The sequence below is a fragment of the Rhincodon typus genome, chromosome 23 (genome assembly GCF_021869965.1).
Source record: "Rhincodon typus isolate 14 chromosome 23, sRhiTyp1.1, whole genome shotgun sequence".
Taxonomy (NCBI): Eukaryota; Metazoa; Chordata; class Chondrichthyes; order Orectolobiformes; family Rhincodontidae; genus Rhincodon; species Rhincodon typus.
Genome location: NC_063354.1, coordinates 38,301,810 through 38,326,258, shown reverse-complemented (window position 1 = coordinate 38,326,258; position 24,449 = coordinate 38,301,810). Strand labels below are relative to the sequence as shown.

The window sequence follows — 24,449 nt, the reverse complement described above, 5'->3', positions numbered from 1 at the left end:
TGTGTGTGTGTGTGTGTGTGTGTGTGTGTAAGTGAGAGAGAGCTGGAATTCTGCTTCACACTAAAATAGTAAAGAATTCATCTCAGTTAAAATTATTGCTCCTCCATAATTCTGAAGTGCAACTTCTACATAATGCCTCAAATACCCAGAAGTACGACTCTGTTAATGATTAGCTTTATCCACGGATGTAATTGCTTGGGCTCCGTGCTTGATACACTTGCTACACCCCATAAGGCCTTAAATTAGGGTCAATACAACCTGCTTGACTTGCGTCACAAATGAGGTAATGTAACATACTTTGTTATATAATCCTTTGATTACCATGGGCTAGATTTATACTCAAGTGTCAGTGTGTTTGAAGATAGAAGGCCTTGCGAAATCTAACATATGCCTTGCCCTCTGTCTTCCTGCAGAATGGTCTCACATCCTGCCCTGGTTTATCCCCCATTTTACAGGGTGCAGTAAGAGATATAAGGCAGCCCTTGGATTGGGTTTAATTACTCTTTCAGTGCCATTTAAAGCAGTATTTAAAACAGCACTTTTTCAGAAGAAGCATAATATTTTTCAGGCCCCCTTTTAGCCTTTTCAGGGAAGTTTTATCCAGTTTCTGCAGCTCAGATACTAATTATCAGATGTGAACTGAAAATGTTTAACACAGTTATCTAAAGTTTGTTTATAGTATTGAGCCTCTTCAAAAGTGCTTCTGATCGGAGAGGCTTTGATTTCTGTTGAGCAATTAGCTAGCTGAGTTGAATGCTCAGCCTCATCTATCATGATCTTTGCATTTTGAGTTTTATTGCATTGCCGGTTAAATCTTTCTCTTCGTATGTTACATGATAAAAATAAGCTGTAATGAGAGGGTTTCATTGCATGATCTGTACTGCTGGAATGGTTCATCTCCAGGTTGCTCATGGGCATCGTTTCTACTAACTGTGAATCATCTATTGTATTGTAGTCGACCCTCAGATGCTAATTATATAATCGTTAAACCCCATTCCTTTAGAATTCTCTCTCAGAACTTCCATTTTTCTTGACCCCACTGAGGATCTCTTCCTCCCACATGCTTCCTGTTCAACCTTTTGTCTTTTGTACCACGTTAAGACCTCAAAGGCATTGGGACAGAGAGTCCTTACAAATCCGTCAATCCTCTGGCCTCTGAATCTTTGAAAGTGCTTCTGGCAGATTCCCAGGCCTTGAGAAAGCAGCGCGTCAGCATAGTGTGGTGGTGGGAGCAGAATGAGAGGGGAGTTTGCTGCAACAATTGTTGGAGGCTTGGAACAGTGCATGGATTGGTTGGATTTTGTGCCACAGCATTGAAAATAGAGACATTTCCTCTTGACAGAGAGACCAGAGCTCAGGGACATGGGTTAAAAATAAGGGGTTACCCATTAAAGGCAGTGATGAGGAGATTTTAATTCCCTGAGGACTGAGAGCCTTTGTGACTCTCTTCTCCAGAGAACAGTGGAGGCAGGGTCATTTAATACATTTAGAGCAGAGGTAGGTAGATTCCTGACTAATAAAGGACTCATAGGAAATATAGAGTTTTGACCTCAATCCATCATTAGCCTTGAACCTAGACTAGTAATCCAGACTGATGTTCTGAGTTTGAATCCCACCAGGACAGATGTGAAATTTGAATTAAATAAAATGCCTGTAATGGAAAACAAGCTTGTGGCAACTATGCAATCACTATCAATTGTCGTTAAAAACCCATCTGCTTCATAAATGTCCTTTAAGGAAGGAAATCTGTCCTGATTGCCAGGTCTGGCCTACATGTGATTCCAGATACACAGCAATCGGTTTGACTCTTAACTGCCCTCTGAAATGGTCCTCACAAGCCACTTAATGGGCAATTAAGGATTGGCAATAAATGTCGGCCCCCCCCAGCGAGACCCACATCCCGTGAATGAATAGAACAGAAAGCTTATTGAATGGTGGAGCAAGCTTTCTCCTGCTCCTTATGTGTGTTTGTAAAATTATTGGCCAGTATTAGCAGCTTTAAGAATGTAAATCCCTCTCTGATACTGGCTACCAAAATGGCCATGTATCTCAAGCATCCAGCATTGAAATACAAAAGCTCAGAAGCACCTGGAATATTATTTCAACACTTTATCACCTGGATGTGACAGGTAGGGATACAATGGAATGTAACTCAATCCCAATTTCTTCTTCAGTTTTAGCCAAAAAATAGGAGTGAGAGCCACAGTCACCTACAGAAAGAATGTTGTTTATAAACCTTGGGGTAGTGGTGCAGCAATGTCGTACCAGAAAAGCAAGACTTGAGGGCTGAACCATAATCATCCCTGATTATTGTAATTCAGTAAATGAGGCAAGCTTCTGACACCATGCAGTTCCCTAATCAGGACCATGATAATATCTCACTCTTTGAGACTTACAGCTGTCTGGGAACAGAAATACAGCCAGGAGGCTGGAGATAGCGGACAAGCCCATTATGTTCTTTGGAGCTGGGAAGACCACTCCTGTTCCTTCTAACTCTGAAAATACCATGTCTCCGTATGCCAGAATTTCCCTGACCAGTTGAGGCAGGCTCCCTGTATTGCTTTTCGTCATTACTTTCAATTAATGGAAAATAACGAAGGAGCAAATGTTCTGAAATTCTCAACGTGTGCTCCAGTTCCGCAAGATCTGTGCTGACAACTTCCCCACAATGTTTATGGTAGCAAATTGGAGCCAAATGTCATCTCAGTTCCGACTCATTTCTTTTTAATAACAATACATTACAAAGGCTTCACTGAGACAAACCTTCATTTCTGTGTGCCTGGTCCAAATTTAAAACTGATTCTCGTAAATGCAATGACTGTGTCCCAACATACTTTATGAACCATTTTGACAGGCCAGAAGTAAAAAGAGTTGAAAACTGGACCTACCAAGTAGAAGCAACAGAGCTAATTCTTGAAAGAAAAGCAATTGCGACGCTCTGCCCCATTACTGGCAGAAATCCTTATTGGACATGAGCACAAGGCATAGAAATGGGGCTATTGGGGTACAGTGGCAGTGTCCCTACCTCTGAGCCAGGAGGCTTGGGATCAAGTCTGACCAGTCCCCCACATCTGAACAGATTGATTCAAAATACATAGAAATGGGACTACAATATGCTAGCGCTGTTTCCCGTTCATTTTAGACCTTGGAACACCTATGTTGAAATTATCACAAGCTCTCTGCTTTGATTACATTCAATATTTTTTAGGTATTTTTACACGCAGTAATCCGAAATGTTATGACATACAGGAGCAAGTGGGACTTGAACTGCGGCCTTCTAGCCCAGAGTTGCGGATGCCCAGTATTTTTTAAAAGATTGATAATCATTTCTTTCAATTAAGAATGGGTGTTTAATGCGTACAGTTATTCAGTTGGCAGAGGCAGTAGTCTTTAACTACTTTCTAATGTCAATCGCGCATGTTTGTATCATCTTCCAAAGCTACACAGCAGTGGGCTGTGATTATGATAATTAAACCTCCAGCGAGTTGTAAAAGTATAATGTCCGTTTTGTCAGTGTACATGTTTGATCTTAACGTTGTTTCTCACTTCAGTTGAAGAGCACAATGGCTTTGAGCCTCTCAAGTGCCAAGCATGACAATGAGCTGCTAAAGGAGCAAGTTGAGGAGGAGCAGGAGAGTAAATCTGAACTGCAGAGACTCATTTCCAAGTTAAACAGTGAGGTCACCCACTGGCGGACACGCTATGAGACTGATGCTATTCAGAGGACTGATGAGCTTGAAGAGTCCAAGTAAGTGTTGTGGTTTATTATCAGATACCCTAAAACGAGCTCAGCCTAAGAGGCAGATTTTGCAATCCTTTGTGGTATGGAGTAATAAAAGTTGTGCAATAAAGTTTAAATGTCGTTTAATTGTTAACATAAATCCTGAAGCGATACAGCAAGAAATATCAACATTTGAAGCTTAAGGTTTATAATCTGGTGCATACCATTTAGAAATTGGGTGATAACCATTCTCACCATTGGTTTAAGAATCTGAATAAGCACTACAATTTGAACGTTACAAATTCCTGCAGTTACGGTGTGGCAAAATGTTTTTTTTTGATCTGCAGTTCAGCCTTTGAGCTTTTTTGCTGCCTAACTGATATGTTAGCTAAAACTGGGGTGAAAGATTGTTCTAATGAAAGCTTTGATGAATTTGTAGAAGAGCTGTATATCTCTTTACGAGTACAAGAAAATGCTTGAGTTAACAACCCCTCAACGCAAAAGAATATTCATGACGTTTGATAATTTCTACACGGAAGCACTTCAGAGAGCTTAAAACTATGAATTAATGCCCCTTTAAGATTTAAATTCCTTATCCCAATGTCTAGGAAGGTTGAGAGAAAAGTGTATTTTTCACCAGAGAAGCCTTTGATTAAAATTTAAGATATTACAGTTGATAGTTTGAATATCTAAGTAAAGTTCAAGTGACATACAATGCCTAACATTAGAATGTTGCTTTCAGTTGAAGAGTTAGAGATCAAGACAGAAATATATGGCAAGGTACAAAGAAATAAATCTGGACAATTTTTTTATTATTAGATGTCAAGTATATATATTAAGTAATGCAAAGCATGGAACACGTTGAGTTAAATGTGACTTGATGACTCGAGTCTTATGTTTAAAAGTTGGCTGGAGTTAACAGGTTGTGCAAGGAAGCAGAATGCTTTTAAGAGCTTTCATTTGTCACAGCCATATTATATAGAAAGACGTGGTGAATGTTTAATTTGAAAAAAGCTGTGGGTGAGACTTAAATTTATCAATGCCTTTCATTCCAGTTCATCATTACAAAATAGTGAACATACCTTTTTAAAAAAAAGGGGAACTGCCATGCTCTTCAGCACAGCTTCAAATTGATCTTTTCACCTAATTTATCAATGCCTTTCATTCCAGTTCATCAACCTTGCTTGAGTTATGAACAGTTGGTGAAAACTCAAAGTGCAGGCATGATAATGGGAGATCAAGATTGAGGAGGTTAGCCTGAACTATTAATTGCTTGGGATTAGTGTGAGATTAACTGCTTCACGTAGTAGAGATCTGCATATATTAGTAGCTAATAACTATATCCTATGCTAAGCTTTGGACACTTTTTTTTAACCATTTGATTAAAATTAAAAGCAAAATCTTTAAAGAAAGTTCAAAGCTTCTTGTTTACTTATTTGGTGTTATCTCCTGAAACAAAATGGCCGTGTGTGTTCCATTTGTGGTTACTTCAGCCAAAGAAAGTCTATCCGTTTTACTGAAAGCATTCATTTGACGTCACAAGCTGAACAAAGTCTGAAAGAACGTACCTTGGAAAAATGTGTGGATGAAACAGATGGGAGAGAGTCTTGAACTTTTTGATGCATTTTAGTTCTTGTTGCAAAGAGGATATGGAATCAGAAATCCAGGATTGCAATCAGTCTAATCAGTCTCTATTGTCATTTCTGAGTGATTCACTAGAACTTACAGATAGGGAGATAGTGACCTAATGTCATTTCCTCCATCTTGGTATCAGGGTGGGTGATCCAGCTGCCCGAAAGATTTGTGATGCAAAGCCATGTTGACAGGCTACAAATGAGGCCTTCAAAACTAGAGAGAGCACACTGCCCTCCTGAAGATTGAGGGTGTTTCTTGCTGCAGTGAAGCAGAATTTTACCTGGGCAAAAGATGAGCTTACGTCTACAAAGCAAAGAACGACACTGCAAATCTTGGTGGTAAACTAAATAAGACTGGTGTTATTTGGGGTAAAGTGACCTGTGCCCATGTAAACAGTGGCAAGGTACATACAAGTTCAGCAGTAACCTGCCCACTAAAGCTAACGGGCCTAGGATCTGTCCGATGCTATACCCATCAAGGATCTAAAGCTCAGCTGTACATAAATTGACAATAAATAGTAAAATGATTATTTTAAAAAATCTAATGTCACTGGACTAATAATCCAGAGGTCCAGGTTAATGCTCTGGACACCCACCGATTTTAAAATCTTAACATAGCGGCTGGTGGAATTTAAATTGAATTGAATTGAAATGAAATGAAAGCTAGCAACTGTGAGACTATCACTGATCATTGTAAAAACAAACTGATTCATTAACTGGCCTATATGTGACTCCAAATCCGTAATAATGCGATTGACTCTTGCTCCCCTCCTGAAATAACCTGCAGGTCACATCGAAAGAATTAAAACAAAGACATCCACAATGCCCATAATCTTAAAAATAGTGATAATTTTTTTTAATAAAAGGAGGAACCGCTGTGCTTTTCAGCACAGCTTCAAATTGATCTTTTCATTTCCACATTCACTCCTCCTCCAACCCCATTGCCAACTTAAAGTTAAAAATCATGTCCCTAGATACATTCCTCCTCCACTTCTTTCAGGCTAACTGATGATCTAACATTGCACATAAAAATCTGAAGAAACAGAGGCTTGATGAAACCAAAGTAATAGCCACAAAGAAAATTAACCCAAAATTCAGATCTTTGTCCTGAGAACATTCCAGTCCAAAATTAGTGAATGGAATCCTTTCAGGTACATCTTCAAGAATGAATGCCAGATGCCCGGAAGCAGCAATTCCTTACAGACTGGAGTTTTAAGGGATGATCTTATTCAGGTGCGCACCCTGTCTCTGCCAAATCATGCAAAGGTCTTGCTCTCAGGATCTGAGAACCACAACAGTTAAACACTCTCCTCCCTTTCAGAGGAGTATTGAAATGGTAGGTCTTAACGAGCAGTTATTGGGATATTCCTAATGCTGTGCTCCGTGAGGTTACAGCCAGTGTGATTCCTAATCGGCGAGGGCTTTCTTCAACGTAATTGTGGCTCAGCTGATTATTCCACTCCACCATCTGCTCTCAGTCATGTCTTTCAGATTTATATTATGTACGTTGCAAATACATCTCTAGAGATCAAAGCAGCTGATTGTATGACTGTCAGCCATTGGAATCCAACATCTTGCAGATTGTTCTGGCTTTCGTGATCAAAGTAATACTCAGAAGGAAAGTTGGCTGCTTTCCACCATGTACTGGAGAAATACTCTCAAGAGATATTTTTGCACATGCATTGTACATCTATTTTTCTTCTTATTTCACAGTGCGTGCTGTGATAGTATTGGATGCATTGGTTGCAACTACATCCATCGCTTAAGGAACATCACGCGTTGAGTGTGAAATATGTATCCGTTAGATCGATTTTAGTTCCTCCCTTAATTTATGTGTAAGGTTAATATTTTCGTGTTGGATAAGATGAACAGCGTGAAACAGATTTTGCGCACAGTCTGGGGCTATAGTCAGTCTCATTAATTAGAAGGATAAGTTGCTTATGGTATCTGACACATGCAACCATAAAAGCAAAACTGTACTGGAAAAGGGGGTACAGAAGCAATAAGAAAGAAACATCTGCACTTAGAGAATCATAAAATACCTGTAGTGTTGGAAGCAAGCCATTCGGCCCATTGAGTCCAAACCAACCGTCCAAAGAGCATCCCACGCAGATACCCTGCCAACCCTCACACTATCCTTGTAACCCTGCATTTCCCATGGCTAACCCACCTAGCCTGCACATCTCTGGACACTATGGGTAATTTTGCATGGCCAGTCCACCTAACCTGCACATCTTTGGACTGTGGGAGGAAACTGGAGCACGTGGAGGAAACCCACACAGAAATTGGGGGCATGTGCAAACTTTGCACAGAGGGTCACCGGAGAGTGGAATCGGACGTGGGTCCCTGGTGCTGTGAGGCAGCAGTGCTAACCACTGAGCCTCCGTGCCACCCTAGAGCCTTTCACAACCTCCTGGTACTCCAATGTGCTTGATAGGCAAAGAGTGAGGTGCAGTGCCTATTGTAATGTAGCACCTACAGCAAGGTCTAATATGCACAAGGTCTAATATGATAATAATCATCTGTTTAAAGTGTGGTGCTTGAAGGCTAAATGTTGGCCAAGACTTTGGAAAATACTTCTCCACTCTTGTTTAAAGTTTTAGCACCTGTACTGGAATGTTTGCTTGAATTATGTCATCAAGTTACAGGATTGACCCGAGTTCATAACTTCCTCACAAAGGAGAAAGTGCCGCTGGGTTAAAATCCTGGAATTCCCTCCCTAAGGGCATTGTGGGTCAACCCACAGCACATGGACAGCAGTGGTTCAAGAAGGCAGCTCACCACCACCTTCTCGAGGGGCAACTAGGGATGGGGAATAATTGCTGGCCCAGCCAGCCTTGCCCACATCGCTTGAATGAATTTAAAAAGGTGCTACCATAGAACTAAGAATAACATACAAGCATAGTACCAATTCAGGCCAGGACAAACCTTTCCGATCAGTGACCATTCCTTTGATTTATCCATCAAGTTTCTCCAGAAGATTCTCCCCATAGTCTGTCTCCGTTACATTTTTACTGCAAGTTCACTGCCTTCTGAAAACAGCTAAATTGAAATGCGTTGTGCACCTTCAAGACTCTAAGCTTGAGCAAAAGCCTTCCCTCCACAATAAGGTCAGATGTAGAAATATTTGCTCATGACTGCACAATGGTCAGTATCAGTCCCAGCTCCTTATACTGAAGTAGTCCACGTCCAAATGCAGCAAGATCTGGACTATATCCAAGTTTGGCCTGACATCTGGCACACAACATTCTAACAACACAAATGCCAGTCAATAACCATTTCCAACAAGGGAGAATCTGACCATCACATTCAGTGGTATCACCATCACTGAATCCCCCGCGACCAACATTCTGGAGATTACCATTGACCAAATAATGAAAGGGACTAACACTGCAACAGGTAACTCACTTCCTGACTCCCAAAGCCTGCCCACTCTCTACAAGGCATAAGTCAGGAGGCTGATGGATTATCAACCACTTGCCTGGATGCGTGCAGTTCCAGCAGCCAAGAAGCTTGAAACCATTCAGGATAATGTAGTACACTTGGCACCACATCCAGAAACGTGTACTCCCTCCACCCACTGATGCACAGAAGCAGCAGTATGTAGGTTCCTCTGATGGCACTTTGCAAACTGCGACCACTACCATCTAGAAGGACAAGGAAAGCAGAGAAATGAGAACACCACTGCCTACAAGTTATCCTTCAAGCTACTCGCCATCCTGCCTTGGGAATATATCATTGTTCCTTCATTGTCACTGGGTCAAAATCCTGCAATTTTCTCTCTAACGACATTGTGGATTATCCTACACCAATGGGCTGCAGCAGTTCGAGAAGGTGTCATGGACCAGACCAAACTCTCTCAAAATAATCAGAAGATAGTCTGGACCCTAATTTTTTTCTCCCTGAAGGTAAATGTAAAGTGTTGCATTCCAAATGCAATTTGATTGGTCAAATTACTGGATTTAAAGCAAAACACACTTTATTCATCGACTACAATTAAAATACAACTAAAGAAAGAAGGAATTGGAATAACTTAACTCAATTGGAAAACAGAATAATAGATACAGTCATTATTACTCATTAACTGTTTCAATATAGTAACATGCTGTAAACGCATCTTTGGTAAAAGGGAAATTCAGACAACAGATTGTGTCACATGAAACTTCAGTAGCCCAAGAGGAAAATCATTGAGAAGTCTGAGAGAGTATAGCAGGAGGGAGAGATTTCCTGTAGCATCCAACCCTGCTGATGCCTCAGCAACAACTGCTGAAAGCTAAAACTATAAATCTTCGTTCTGTTGGAGCTTTATCACACCCATTCAGGCTGCTTTTGTTGTTCCAACTTTTTCCAAAAAAAACCCCCGAGGCGCCTCAAGCTGTTTACTGTAGTCACTCTGGTAGACTGCTCTCCATCTCTGCCTTAAAACCTTTCTTTAAAAATATCCAGGACAAAATACACCTCTTAAAGCCACAGTATCATCACACAGGCAACTCCCCACCACCTTATCAAGGGCACTTAGAGGTGGGCAATAAATAATTGCCTTGCCAGTGAAGCCCACGTTGCATATGAATGAATAAAATATTTAAAACTGGGTTGTGGAAATTTTGCTGGTTTTAAATATATTATCAAGTTCAAATTGTCTGTAGTGTAAGTATTTTCAATAATTTAGCCATGTCTCCCTTAATCCTTTTTTCTCATGATATTTCTCATTTTCTCACCACCTATAAGTTTCCCTTGGAGCAATATTGCTGATCCTTCACTGTTGCTGGGTGACAAAATCTCGGAGGCATCTTCACAAAGGCAGCTCACCATCAACTTCTCAAGGACCATTAAGGATGGACAATACATTCTGGCCACTCGCATCCGAGCACTGAGTTTATAAAATGATCATTTTGTTTGCCTTTTCATGTTCACATTCTTGCTAGGATATCCTTCTTCACAGAATCCCTAAAGTCTGGAAACGGGCCATTCGGCCCAACAAGTCCACACTAACCGTCCAAAGAGCACCCCATCCAGACCCATCTCTCTACCCTTTCCCTGTAACCCTACATTTCCCATGGCTTAATGCACCTGACCTGCACATCCCTGAAACACTGGGTAATTTAGCATGGCCAGTCCACCTAACCTGCACGTCTTTGGACTGTGGGAGGAAACTGGAGCACCCAGCGCAAACCTTCTTGTGCTGTCATGACCAGCCTATACAAACTAATTGTTACCTCTTGGGGAAATAGTACTTTATTCCTCTGCTTGTCTATTCAGTTTGCTTCCTTACTGTTACCACTAAGCTTGGTGTTAGTGAGAACTGACAGAATCACAGAATGGCTACAGCACAGAAGGAGATCTTTTGGCCCATCATGTCTGTGCCGGCTTTCCAACTGAGCAGTGCTTCTCGTGCCATTTCTATTGCCATCTTCCTCTAACCCTGCACATTATTCCTTTTCAGATAATAATCCCATTTCCTCTTGAATGCTTTGATTAAACCTCAGCCTTGTGTCCTGAGGCACATTTGTGCTTTTGCTGGAAGTGACATTCATTAATAGTCTCTGCAACTGAAAGGAAGATGTTTACACTTTGTGCCATATGGAATTACCTGAGAGCTTGGAGAACCTACAGTTTCTTGTTGTTTTCTCGGTCAGCTACTCGGTCAGTCTGTCAACTTGCTGACCTATTAGCACCTTTTTCTCCTTTAGTACAAATTGTTCTCATCACTTAAAATTTGGCATTCTTGCACTTATCCTGATGAATGCAAAATGAAAAGCTTTGGTAACAAGTCTCTCTTCAGCAACATTCAAATTGTATACTACGAAGTAATAATTTGTGTTGTATTGGGGGCTTTCTATCGTCACTTGGCCTGGTTCTTCCTTCTCAAGGTCCTGCTAAAAATGGTGCTTAGCCAGTTTAAGTACCTCGTACTGGGCCTGATTTTTAAATCTGTCCAAGTGGGCTTTGAGTGAGTCAAAATCTTCTGAGCCTGTGCCTTGTCCACTTTTAACTTCTGCAGTTTTTCAGTGATCACTTTTGCTGAAATTTGATAGTATATCCACTTCAGAATCTCTCTGCAGACAGTCCCAGCAAGTGGAGACCTGAGATCTTGCTGTGAAATCTTTAACATTCATTGGGAGATTTACAGTTGTTGGGTGTGGATGACCCCCACTCTACAATTGAATACTTTATGGGCGCAGGGTTCCCATGGGGATGTTGGCCACCTCTCGCAAGGCCGTCATTTGTTGCATATCTCTAATTCCCCTCGTATCAAGTGACTCTATGGACCTTTTCATAGTGCAGTTGAGAATTAACCACATTACTGAGGCCAAACCCTTAGAATGGGAGACCTCCTTCTCTTCAATAAATCAATGAAGCAGACAGGTTTGTACAGCAATCTGTGCTGGTTACCATGGCTTTATATAATTCATATTCTAGACTTATTCATTATTCCACTGGTTACCGTGAGAGGATTTGAACTCAGGTCCCAGGCCTTAGAGCCTGAATTACTAGTCCAATGACATTACCACTACACCACTGTCTCCTGTGGACCCTGCACCTCCTGATGTGTACCAACCTCACTGCATTGTCAAGGTGCATCTCCGACCCCCTGACAGTACAATTGCCCACCTTAATGCTGCATTTTTGGACTGTACCCCCTGTTACCTTTCATTGTAACGTTGCTGTTAGCACACTTCCACAAGCATGGCCAAGCAGCCATCTCATGGATTGGAACAGGGTACGTCTCATGGCTCCTCGCTTGCTCTCTTGTTGCTCATTCACTTTGCACCTATTTAGATGCTCCGCCTTGCCATGCTGTTTTGCATTTCTTGCTGCCTCAGCCAGAACTAAAGGCTCTCGGTGTTTTCACCATGTTGTGCTGTTTAGCAAAGAAACAAGCTTGCTTTTGTTGCCAGCGGTGATCAGTCACAGGGGTGGTCATGTTGTTGCATGTCACTCTGCTACGTCAATCCTTCACCTATACATGTATGAGCAATGTACACAGTGAACACGCTGTATGTGCACTTAACGAACAGCCGTGTCTCAGTCTAAGGGCAGTAGTCCTCAGTCAGGCCAAGGAAGACTGTCTTTAGTAAGGGGAACCCAGCACTATGTTAAAGCCCATGTCTGATATCAGTTCGAAGGTCTTGGACATGGTCGATAAGCCATTTGGGGCAGTCAGGTTCAGGGGGTCCGTTTCACTACTGTGCAGGGAATGGCAGTCCATACTGTTCAGTCTTGCAGGTCCAATGTAGCCAGTCTAGGGAATGCTGGTAAGTCAGTCAGAGAACAGCATAGCGATCAATCACACATCATTTGGAGCTGTCTCTGCAAGTCACTCAAGGTGTGGATCACAGTCATACCTGGGGGTCAGCTCAGAGAAAGTCAGGTGGTGTTATCAGGGACCACTGTTGAGCTAGAGATTTAGGGGAGGCAATAATTATGAAGGATGGAAACTGATCATATGAGATGAGAGTGACAGCCCTTAATATCAAGGCTGCATTCAACCGAGTGAGGCATCCAGGAGCCCTAGCAAAGACTGGAATCAGTGGGTATTGGGGGGAAAACTCTCCAGTGGTTGGATTCATACCTGACACGTAGAAAATTGATTGTGCTTGTTGGAGATCAGTCATTTCAGCTCCAGGATATCTCTACAGGAGTTCCTCAGGGTAGTGTCCTAGGCCAAACCATCTTCAGCTGCTTCATCAATGACCTTCCCTCCATCATAAGGCCAGAAGTGGAGATGTTCGTCGATGACTGCAGTGAAGTGTCAGCCTCTGTTTTTGGTGCTCTTCCCACTATATGCATCATGAAAGGGCAGCTCCTGGCTGGCAGGAGTCAACAGGGTGCAGGGCTGGGCTTTCAAGATGGCATTGGTAGCTGAAATCCTAGAAGAATGGATTTGCCTATAATGTGAGGGAAGATAGGACAAGTGGTGTTGTGTGTAGTTAATGAAGTGAGTTGCTAAGAATAATGTAAGAAATCCCCATAGGGGTCCCGTATCAAGACCCTGCTTGAAACTTGCCAAAGTTGACACTTGGCCAATTTCTGATAAAGTCCAGCCTATTGCGTTTTTTTTATTGCAGTGGTCTTTAATTTGTAAAGACTCTTAAATTTCTTTCTTTTTTTAAAAAAAAAAGCAGTTGAACAAAAGCAATTTCCAAATAACACTAAAGGAAGTGGAGCATTCAATCTCAAGTTAAAGCACGAGTTAAGAACCATGATGGCCTGGGTTGAGAGCATGAAATGTTTAGAGTGAAGACACAAGGATATGGAGAGAATGAGATTGTGTCAAGATAGCACTTTCCAGAGCATATGTCAGTGAGGGGCATGCCTAGAAGTTTGCTTTGGCTAGCCATGTTTTCTTAACATCTTTTCCCCTAATTTTTTTCGTGGCTATGATGATTTGGTCAAGAACATACATGGCATTTTATGTATGGCAATTCTGTGGAACCAAAGTGGGCATTACTTTGCTGTCTCTCAGGCCATCCCCCCCACCCCACTTTCCTGTCTTCTCAGTGACAAGAAGCACACCATTCAGTACCTAGTAGGAGCAGAGGTAGGCCATTCAGCCCATTGAGTCTGTTCCGCTATTTAATGATTCATGCCTGATCTGATGATCCTCATCTCCACTTTCCTGCCTTTTTCCCTGTAACCCTTACTGATTGAAAATGGGTCTTGAATATACTGAACAACACAACTCAACAGCCCTGTGTGGTAAAGAATTCTACAAACTCACTCCTCTCTGTGAGAAGAAATTCCCCCTCATCTCTGTCTTAAATATTCAACCCTGTACTCTGTGATTATGCCCTCTGGTACTAGAATCTCCCTTAACGGGCAACAACCTCGTCACATCTACCCTGTCAAGTCCCCCAAGAATCTTATCCCCAAAATGAGCCCTGAGTTTAAGTAATCCAGACTGTTCGTCAATGCCAGGGTGTTCACTCTCTTTCCTAAAGTAATTACTGATGAATGGATCACAGTTTACATTTTTGGGATTTCCCATGTTTGTCCTGGAATTAATTTTCTTCTGCAGCACCTGAATGGTGGAGTTACGGGAAGTTGCCTAATTCTGTCAAACAAAGAGCTTGCACTTATCTGGAATATTTCACAGCAGCTTCCAAATGTTCCAAAAACTCTTTCAGCCAATAAATTATTTTTGGTATCTATTCGAGCAGCCAGTTGGATTTTGGCAGAGTTTGACAATAAACATGAGTGGCCAGTTAATCTGTTTCACTGGTGTAAACTGAAGAATAATCATTGGCCTGAATACTTAATCTTTGCAAAGTGCCATTGGATCTTTTACAGAATAGCACAAACAGAAAGGTCATCAGTTTACTGTGTCATCTGAAAGGCAGCTCTCCCTAAAACACAGCTCAAATTGGCTGCTGATGCAGTGTTATGTGAACTATTTGTTCTTTTCAAATCTTAACACTCCTGTTTGGGAGTCAGGAAGGTTGATAGTGAAGAACTAACCGAAATATTTAAGTGAAAGGATTTCTGGCTCATGTTATTCTTCACTTTATTTTCTTGCTCCCAGTTTCACCTTTTTCCTCAGTCTCCTAAGTTTTTTGCTTTTCTTTTAAACTTTGCCTTTGATAGGGGAAAGTAAAGTTACAGAATCTACCACCGTTAAACCTTTCCTAACTTCAAAAGTAATTTAAAAACCTTTAACTTTGCATTTTGCTTCCACCTTTTAATTGATATGCTGGCCAAGTGGGATAGGCAGGTAAGTGGAGTTAGGGGCCCACATCCAAGGGGAGCTAATTGAAGTGGTTAAAAATGATTTGATTTGATTTCAATTTTATTGTCACATGTACTCAAGTACAAAAGTACAAGAGTACAGTGAACAGTTTGTAATGTCACGACACAAGGTGCCATCTTAGGTACAAATACCTAGGTACAGAATCTTAAGAACAAGCTAGAAAGAAAGAACAAAGTTAAAAGTTAAACATTGCAGTAATTATACTATAGTGTAAAACAAACAAAATAAGGTTAAAAGTTACAGATTGCAGACCTTCTTAGTTTTAAGTAGAAAATAAAGACATGAAGCTGAAAGTTCAAACATTACAATCTTTCTTAAGTGCTTAGCCACAGTGGGACCGCACTTGGAGAAATCACCTCAAGACTGCAAGTCCATACTGGGCCACCAGGAGGCTGCCGGGCCGGGAGGCCATGGGCTTCATGGCTGGGAGAAGATAAAAGAGAAGGAAATAGATGGAGCGGTTGAGCTCCGACTGAAGCCATTTTGGATGCAGTTACAGCCAAATGCCAAAATAGACAAATGTAGGTTATTCCCCTGCTTTTGGGAGTAAGGTAGAGGATCCAGAACAAGGACCACAAGCTTAAAATTAGAACTAGGCCTTTCCGAAGTGCAGTCAGGAAATTTTCATTTTTTACCCCCACAAATTCTCATTCGCTAAAAAGTTTGTGTTGCTGGGCGTCAGCAAGGCGTAATTGTTTCAAAACTGACCTCGAGTCGGATTTCAGCCAATTAAACACAACTTTTACAAAAGTAGCTCCTTCTAAAAGGGACAGGGTGTACAAGTATAAGAAACAGGACCAGGACTTGGCCATTCAGCGCCATGGGCCAACTTTGTCAGGCAGCAAGACCGTGGCACATTTGATGTGTCCCTACGTTTTCCCTGCCTGTCCCCCTTTCAATGGTCACCTATCTTGTCAATCAAAATAATTGCGAGCAGTTATTAGAGATAGTAGGAACTGCAGATGCTGGAGAATCTGAGACAACAAGGTGCAGGGCTGGATGAACACAGCAGGCCAAGCAGCATCATAGGAGTAGAGAGGCTGACGTTCGGGCCTAGACCCTTCATCAGAAATTGGGGAGGGGAAGGGGGTTCTGAAATAAATAGGGAGAGAGGGGGAGGCGGATAGAAGATGAATAGTGGAGAAGATAGGTGGAGAGGAGACAGATAGGTCAAAGAGGCGGGGATGGAGCCAGTAAAGGTGAGTGTAGGTGGGGAGTTAGGGAGGGGATAGGTCGGTCCAGGGAGGATGGACAGGTCAAGGGGGCGGGATGAGGTTAGTAGGTAGGAGATGGGGGTGAGGCTTGAGGTGGGAGGAGGGGATAGGTGGGAGGAAGGACAGGTTAGGGAGGTGGGGACAAGCTACCTTCTAACCTCGAGCTTCAAAGACCTTGAGAGGTTTATAAAGTCATGAGGGATTTAGGTGAGGTGAATGGCAGATGTCTTTTCCCTAGGGTGGGGGATTTCAAGACAAAGGATATATTTAAGGTGAGAGGAGAAAGATTTAAAAAAAAACATGAGGGACAACTTTTTTATACAGAGTGTGGTTCATGTGTGGAATGAACTTCCAGAGGAAGTGGTGGATGCAGGTACAGTTACATTTTTAAAAGACATTTGGATAAGTACATGAATAAGGAAGATTTGGAGGGACATGAGCCAAGTGCAGGCAGGTGGGATTAGTTTAGTTTGGGATTACGGTCGGCATGGACTGGTTGGACCAGAGGGTCTGTTTCCGTGCTTTCTGGCTATGACCGATTGGAGTTTAGTCTGAATTTTCTGAAATGGTGTAAATGTGTGAGAATGAGTTGCCAATCAGTTTTACATTTAATGGAAGTGAAAGTCGGGAGAGATGTAGGATGGGCTGGCGATTTGTCGTGACTTGTGTGACACCAGCACAGAAATTGAAGTTCTGCCCAACAGCAGTGATGAGGCAATGCTGCTGAGGAATTGTCAAGTTGTTTTAATTTAGCCTGGACACACACAACAACGATACTGATCAGAATCAGTTTGTTCAGATGGTAAAGTGAGTCTTTAATATCATGATACAAGATAAAGACTTTGCTATGGTCCTCACCTCAATAGATTGTCTTGAATTAAGTGCAAGCTTTCCAGCTGTTATCTCGTGCTCAGATCCTTGAAATCATTGAGAGCTCTTTTTTTAAAAAAAAAACTTTACATTTAGAGGACTGGAGAATAAGGACGCAGAAGTTATGCTGCAGTTATACGAAACTGATTAGGCCCCACTTGGAGTACTGTGAGCAGATCTAAGTACCACACCTTGGGAAGGATATATTGGTCTTGGAGGGAGTACAACATAGGTTAACAGGAATGATACCTGGACTTCAGGGGTTAAGTCATGAGGAGGGATTATACAAATTAGGCCTGCTTTCTCTAGAATTTAGAAGGTTAAAGGGTGATCTGACCAAAGTCTTTAAGGTATTAATTGGAAAAGACAGGGTTGATGAAAATACACTATTTCCATTGTTTGGGGATTCTAGACCGAGGGAGCATAGCCTGAGAATTGGGGCCAGACCATTCAGGAGAGACATGAGGAAGCACTTTGACACACAAAGGCTGGTAGATGTTTGGAACTCTCTTCCACATTAGCAATTAATGCTCGATCAGTTGCTAATTTTAAATTTGAGACAGATTAAATTTTTGTTAAGCAAGGGTATTAAAGGATTATGGGCCGCAGGAATATGGAGTTAGGACATAGATCAGCCATGATCTCATTGAATGGCGGAACAGGCTCGAGGGGCTGAATGGCCTATTTCTGTTCCTGTGTTGTTATAACTGATTGCCCTGTAAACCTTTTTATCTCATAAATGCAGCCTTTCTTTGTCTTCAGACAGATGATTATCAAAGGTGTTTCCAATACAATGAGCGTGAGATGTTCTATGATCACTTGCGTAAGCAAGTGAATAGTTCATTGCTTGGTCTTGAAGCGAGTTCTGTTTCATATATTTACCGCTTTTTGACTAACCCTTTTCAAACTTTTAGGCTTGCACTTTGCTCTTTGAGTGTAACTTTTAAAAGGCTTTAGACATCCTTAAATAATTTCTCTTGAATTTTCTTTTCAAATTCGTAAAAGGTGAATGACATTTTTTTCAGAAATGACTGGTGTTGCATTTGACAGAAGCAGGAATGGGATTAGGCCATTCGGCCCCTTGAGCCTGTTCTGTCATTCAGTATGGCAGAGTGCTCATCTGACTGTTGCGTTAAATCCACTTTGTTTTGGCTCCATGATAAACCTTAAACCTGCCTTACTGAAGCTCAATTAGGGAATTGGTGCTGTTTGCACCACACACAAGCACACGCACACGGCCGGACGGTACAGGCGCAGACGGTGGAAGGCCACGGGGACGTTGGTGAGCTATTGGATGTGATATAAACACCGGGAGTGCTCGATAACCTCAGCACGTTGGGACGCAAACAGCATTAACGTTTCCAATCCCACAGACTTTCGTACGACTTCTCCAGAATAGATTTTGATATGTTGTGAAGTTAGAGATTAGTCAAATGCTTTTATAACCTAGGGGTAGGATATACAGGATAGAAGCATGACACTTAACCCTGTCATTCATTACTTGAGTTTAAACATGATCCTTCTCCTGCTTTTCTAATTTAAACCAACTATGATAACTATTATTCCCTGCTCCCACAAATACTTGTCTAACTTCCCCTAAATCTGTTTTTCCCAAACTAGTCATAAGGATGTACAGCTTGGAAACAGATCCTTTGGTCCAACTCATCCATGCAGACCAGATATCCTGAATTAATAAAGTCCCATTTGCCAGCATTTGGCCCATATCCCTCTAAACCTTTCCTATTGATATATCCATCCAGATGCCTTTTAAATGTTGTAATTGTACCAGCCTCCACCACTTCCTGTGGCAGCTCATTCTACACACACACCACCCTCTGCATGAAAAAGTTGCCCCTTACGTCCCTTTTAAATCTTTCTCCTCTCAGCTCTCCAAATATGACTAGTTTTCATGACCCCTTATGGCAGCAGAAACAAAACTACTAATAAAACAATGCAACAATTAGATGTTGAATGTACTTGTAATTGTGTTCATTCAGTTCATAATTGTTGAAGTTTGTGTATTCTTGCAGATCAATATAGGATGCAAACATCGTAAAAATATTTTAAAAAAACCTTTTAACATGCTTTATAAAAATATTATCCATGTACTCATCAGTTCTTTCATCCATCTGAGCTGCTCCAGCTTGGCCAGTATGCAGCAGATATTATTGATGTTAGCGATTTGTAGCAACATCTCATTGAGCAAGGCTTCAGTGATGTTAATGTGAGACAATATAGGTGGTGTTAGTTGTATTTTAGTAATCAATAACATTTGTAGTTGGTGGAATTTGAATTCTGTTGACATAGAATTACATGTTAGTTTCCATGATGGTGACCATGACAACAGTCATCAATTTTCATAGAATCCCATCTGGTTCGCTAATGTCCTTTAGGAAAGGAAATCTGCCAGCCTTACCATAATCTGGCCTACATGTGACTTCAGATTCGCAGAAATCCATAGGGTGGCACAGTGGCTGGCACTGTTTCCTCACAGCGCCAGGGACCTTTCAGAGGGTCAGTGCAGACTCGATGGGCTGAGTGGCCTGCCTCCAGGCTGTAGGGATTCTACAGTAAACTTCTTAGGATTAAAGGGTATGGGGAGAAAGCTGGAACTGGGGACTGAGTGGCATGGTCAGCCCTGGTTGTGTGGAATGACGGGGCAGGCTCGAAGGGCCGAATGGTCTACTCCTCCTATTTTCTATGTTGCTAACCTGGGTATCAGGGTATTGAGCTTTTGCTGCATCTGTTCCTAATGCTGTGCACCCTTTGTATAGTCATAGAATCCCTACATGGCAAAAAGAGGCCATTCGGCCCATCAAATCTGCACTGACCCTCCGAACGCTCTCTGGCCCTGTGAGGCAGCAGTACTAACCATGGTGCCACCGTGCCATCCTGTGGGAAGTATAAAGGTGTGTGCAGTGCGATACATGCATTAACATCTTGTGCCAATTCTACATCATGCCCCTTTCTATTCTGTACCAGTAGATAGAAGACCAAGAATGCTGTTTACCTTCGCAAGATCATGTCCATTTGTTCCATGGAGAAAGAGCTGGAGCAGTTGGACAGCCTTTGCAGTGATTGTTGGCCCAGCTGTGCGATTCTATCTGTGCAGGATAGATTTCCGGCTGCCCAGGAGCAAGCTGAAGCTGAAGGCCAGAGCCTCTGCAACTATCCGTGGAGGGAATTGCTGCAAATGTACTAGAGAGTGCCTGGAGGGCTCTGAGCTCTGCAGTTGCGAACTGAACCCGCAGTTGCAGGGGCAGCTTGGCTGTGCCCAACTCTGCAGAGACACAGTGTTGGACAAGTTAGCTCCGATGTCTCCACACATGTCCGACCTATCCCCCTTCACGGTCGAAGGAAGCAGCCAAGCTGTCAGACCCGCTCAGGCCCCCGAAGATATCGATGCTACTTTGTTTAGGGGGTCAGGCCCTGGCACAGGAGAACCTGGTGGGCTTTTGTCATCTATTTGAATGCATTATTATTATGGAGACAGTCCTTAGGGGCAAGAGCATTGCAAGCAGCCTTGCTAGTTGAAGGAGTATTTGCAGATTTGCTTTGATAATGAGACAAATGCCTATTCTGTGCAATTAATAGGAAAACAGTGCAGGAATCCTACGGCAGGGTGTACATTTCAGCTGGGAGGAAGCAAACAAGTTGAGTAACTCTCCAGATTGTCTCTGTGGCCTGCACAGCTCTGATTTGAGTGTAACCACATACTCTCTTGGGAATTGCCAGGACATTGTTCTAAAGTTATTCAGTTAATAATTAAATTCCTGTCTTCCTTTTATTTATTTCCTGAACTCTTGTGTGACACAGCATAGGAGTGAATAAATCAATTGGCTGTGATTTAGCAAGAAACTTACATTCTTTACAGATATGAAGGACACGAGCTAAAAAGTGCCTTTGTTCGGGTTATTTGTAGCTTGGTAATTCTTCGTAGTCAAACCTCGAACAGTGCAGTTTGACCTCGGAATTCTTCACTTATTCATTGGCATGTGGTCACCATCTAGTGGTGTGATTGGGGAATTGTCAGTGAATTGAAAAGGTCATGGCTTAGCATCGTTGACACACACAGCATGGAAATAGATCCTTTGGTCCAACCAGTGCGCACCGACCATAATCCCAAATCAAACTAGTCCCACCTGCCTGAGCTTGGCCCATAACCCTCTGAACCTTTCCTATTCATGAACTTATCCAAATGTGTTTTAAACGTTGTAACCCTACTTGCATCCACCACTTTCTGTCGAAGTTCATTCCACATACAAACCACTCTCTCTGTGTAAAAAAGGTTGCCTGTTATGTCCTTTTTAAATCTGTCCCCTCTCACCTTAAAAATATGCCCCCTAGTTTTGAACTCGCTCGTCAAAAGACTCTCATCATTCACTTTATTTATGCCGCTCATGATTTTATAAACCTCACTAAGGTCACCCCTCAACCTCCTACAGTCCAGTGAGAAATCCCAGTCTTTCCACTCTACTTTTATATCTCACGACCCTCCATTCCCAGCAACGTCCTGGTGAATCTTTTCTGAATCCTCTCCAGTTTAATAATGCCCTTCCTGTTACAGGGTGACCTGAACTGTACACAATACTCCAGAAGAGGCCTCACCAATGTCCTGTACAACCTCAAGATGATGTCCCAACTCCTATATTCAAAGGTCTGAGCAATGAACGCAAGCGCGCTAAATGCTTTCTTGACTTGGCTAAACAGTTTGATTATTACCTGGCGATCTTTCCAGTACATGCCAGTGGCAGGCAGAAGAAGTGGGAGGGACCTGCTGGTCAGAGGTTACAGCCTGTATCAACACTGTAGCTGCAAAAAAACGACTATGTGCGTATCAAAATATGCATTTCCATAGCAACTGTGAATCCTTGGTGCTGTGGTGTGATTTTTGGGTGTTCTAGCACACATATCACTTAAGGTGTGTCATCGGGACATCTAATGGGATATTATGCTTTATTACAAGAGCAACTTAACGTAAAAATAATGGTGTTCACTTATACAGGGCATTGGTGAGATCACATCTCTGTGTGCAGCTCTGTCCTCCTTATTTAAGGAAGGACTTAATTGCATTGAAGGTGGTTGAGAGGAGGTTTCTTGGATTGATTGCCGCAGTGAGTGTGTTGATTTGAGAGAAGAGGTTGGACAGGCTGGACGTATTTCCGCTGGATTTTAAAAGACTTGGTTGAAGTGTATAAGATCCTGAATGGTCCCACCAAGTTGGATGGGCAGACCGTGTTTCCTTCTATGGGTGACTCCATAACAATGGGCCGCAACTTTGGGAGGGAAATAAGGAGAATTTTTTTTTTTCTCCGAGAGGTAAATGGGAACGTGGAATGTAGAAATGGATCAGCCACAAGCGTATTGAAATAGTGGAACAGGCTTGATAAGACTGAATGGTCTACTTTTGCTCCTGTTTTTGTGTGTCTGTAATTTGGAATAACCTCCTGGACCTATCAGTGGGTCATGGTCCTGGTGCCACAGATTAGACCTGCTTTTTCAGCTTTTTGCTTCACACACTCATCAGGGCACATGCAAGAATACAAAATTTAAAATGGAGCAACAATTTTCATTTGTCGATTAAAATGTGGAGCTGGAAGAGCACAGCAGGTCAGTCAGCACGTGAGGAGCAGGAAAGGCAACATTTCGGGTCTGTACCCTTCTTCAGCACTGGGGAGGGGGAAGGGAGCTCAGAAATAAATAGAGGGAGGGGCAGTGGGGATGGGGAAAACCAGGGGATTGCAGTGGGTGAGAGACAACTGAGATCTCTTCAGAGAGAGGAGGAGAACTTCTTCAAGCTGGGCACCCTTGGAAGAGGCTTCACAGTATGGTTTTCAGTGACTGTTCACTTTGTTGGTTCAAACAAAAGTGTGGGATCAGTCGTTCCCTTGTGTATTCCCCTTGCTCCCAAACCAGCAAATTGAAGTTGCCTTGCCAACTAATTGGCACTTATTTTATCTTGAAAGTATAAATTGTTGATTCCTTTCAAATTTATGTGTGTCGATTTTAGAGAGAGAGAGAGAGAGATTGGGGGATTCGAGAGAGAGACTGGGGGATTTAAGGGGTGCTGGCCGGTGACAGGAAGTTCAGGCTTTTGTGCTGAGTTCCCACATCATGCCTTCTGACCAGGAGACTCTACTGCTCTTAGCCTGCATGTCTGAAGGGTTTACAAATTAATCATCAACCTTTTTGTCTACTTTATGACACTCCTTCAGAGTCATCAAGCCCTAAGATTGGACTTGAACACAGAACCTCTGACCCAGAGTTAGGAGCGTTCCCTGAAATGTGGTATTTTTGCAAGTACCCTGATAAGTATGAGATGAAATGTTTCGAGAGCACCCCTCCTGTTGTCAGCAGGCATCAGAAGTCTCCTTGCGTGGAGACCTCTAGTGGTGTCCAGGCACAGCACAAAGTGTCACAACGATGCTACCCGAAGGTTGCAGGAACAGCATCTCATATTCCGCTTGGGAACCCTGCAGCCCAATGGTATCAATGTGGTCTTCACAATCTTCAAAATCTCCCCTCCCTCTACCGCATCCCAAAACCAGTCCAGCTCGTCCTCGTCCCCGCCTCCCTAACCTGTTCTTCCTCCCACCTATCCCCTCCTCCCACCTCAAACCACACCCCCATCTCCTACCTACTAACCTCATCCCGCCCCCTTGACCTGTCCGTCCTCCCTGGACTGACCTATCCCCTCCCTAACTCCCCACCTACACTCACCTTTACTGGCTCCATCCCCACCTCTTCGACCTGTTTGTTTCCTCTCCACCTATCCTCACCTCTATCCATCTTCTATCCGCCTCCCACTCTCTCCCTATTTATTTCAGAACCCCCTTCCCCTCCCCCATTTCTGAAGAAGGGTCTAGGCCTGAAACGTCAGCCTTCCTGCTCCTACGATGCTGCTTGGCCTGCTGTGTTCATCCAGCTCTACACCTTTGTTACCACAGCACAAAGTTGTGCTTTGTATTCATGTTGTTAGGACACTGACAAAATTTGAATCGACTGGAAAAGCTGCAGGGAAATAAAAAAAAATGTAACGACGTAACGTAATGTTTGGCTCCTGACAGGAAGAAGCTGACGTCACGTTTACAAGAGGCCGAGGAAGCAGTTGAGGCCGCCCAGGCCAAGTGCTCGAGCCTGGAGAAGACCAAGCAGCGACTGCAGGCAGAGGTGGAGGAGCTGAGCATCGATGTGGAGAAGGTGCGTCTTCCCCGGACAACCCGGGAATGATCGGGATTCCCTGATAATCACTAACCACCACC

The 24,449-nt window shown here is 42.7% G+C and overlaps 1 protein-coding gene and 1 pseudogene across 9 annotated transcripts in view; both read left to right on the top strand.

Moving 5' to 3' along the window:
- Window positions 1–24,449, top strand: part of LOC109912679 (myosin-16) — a 269,712-nt gene that overhangs the window by 213,609 nt on the left and 31,654 nt on the right. For all 9 annotated transcript variants that reach the window (XM_048610911.1, XM_048610913.1, XM_048610909.1 and 6 more), the window contains 2 exons: window positions 3,552–3,748; window positions 24,255–24,387. In XM_048610911.1, coding sequence (XP_048466868.1) covers window positions 3,552–3,748; window positions 24,255–24,387 — 330 coding nt within the window. The remainder of the gene's footprint in view (window positions 1–3,551; window positions 3,749–24,254; window positions 24,388–24,449) is intronic.
- Window positions 5,529–5,842, top strand: LOC109919529 (annotated as a pseudogene).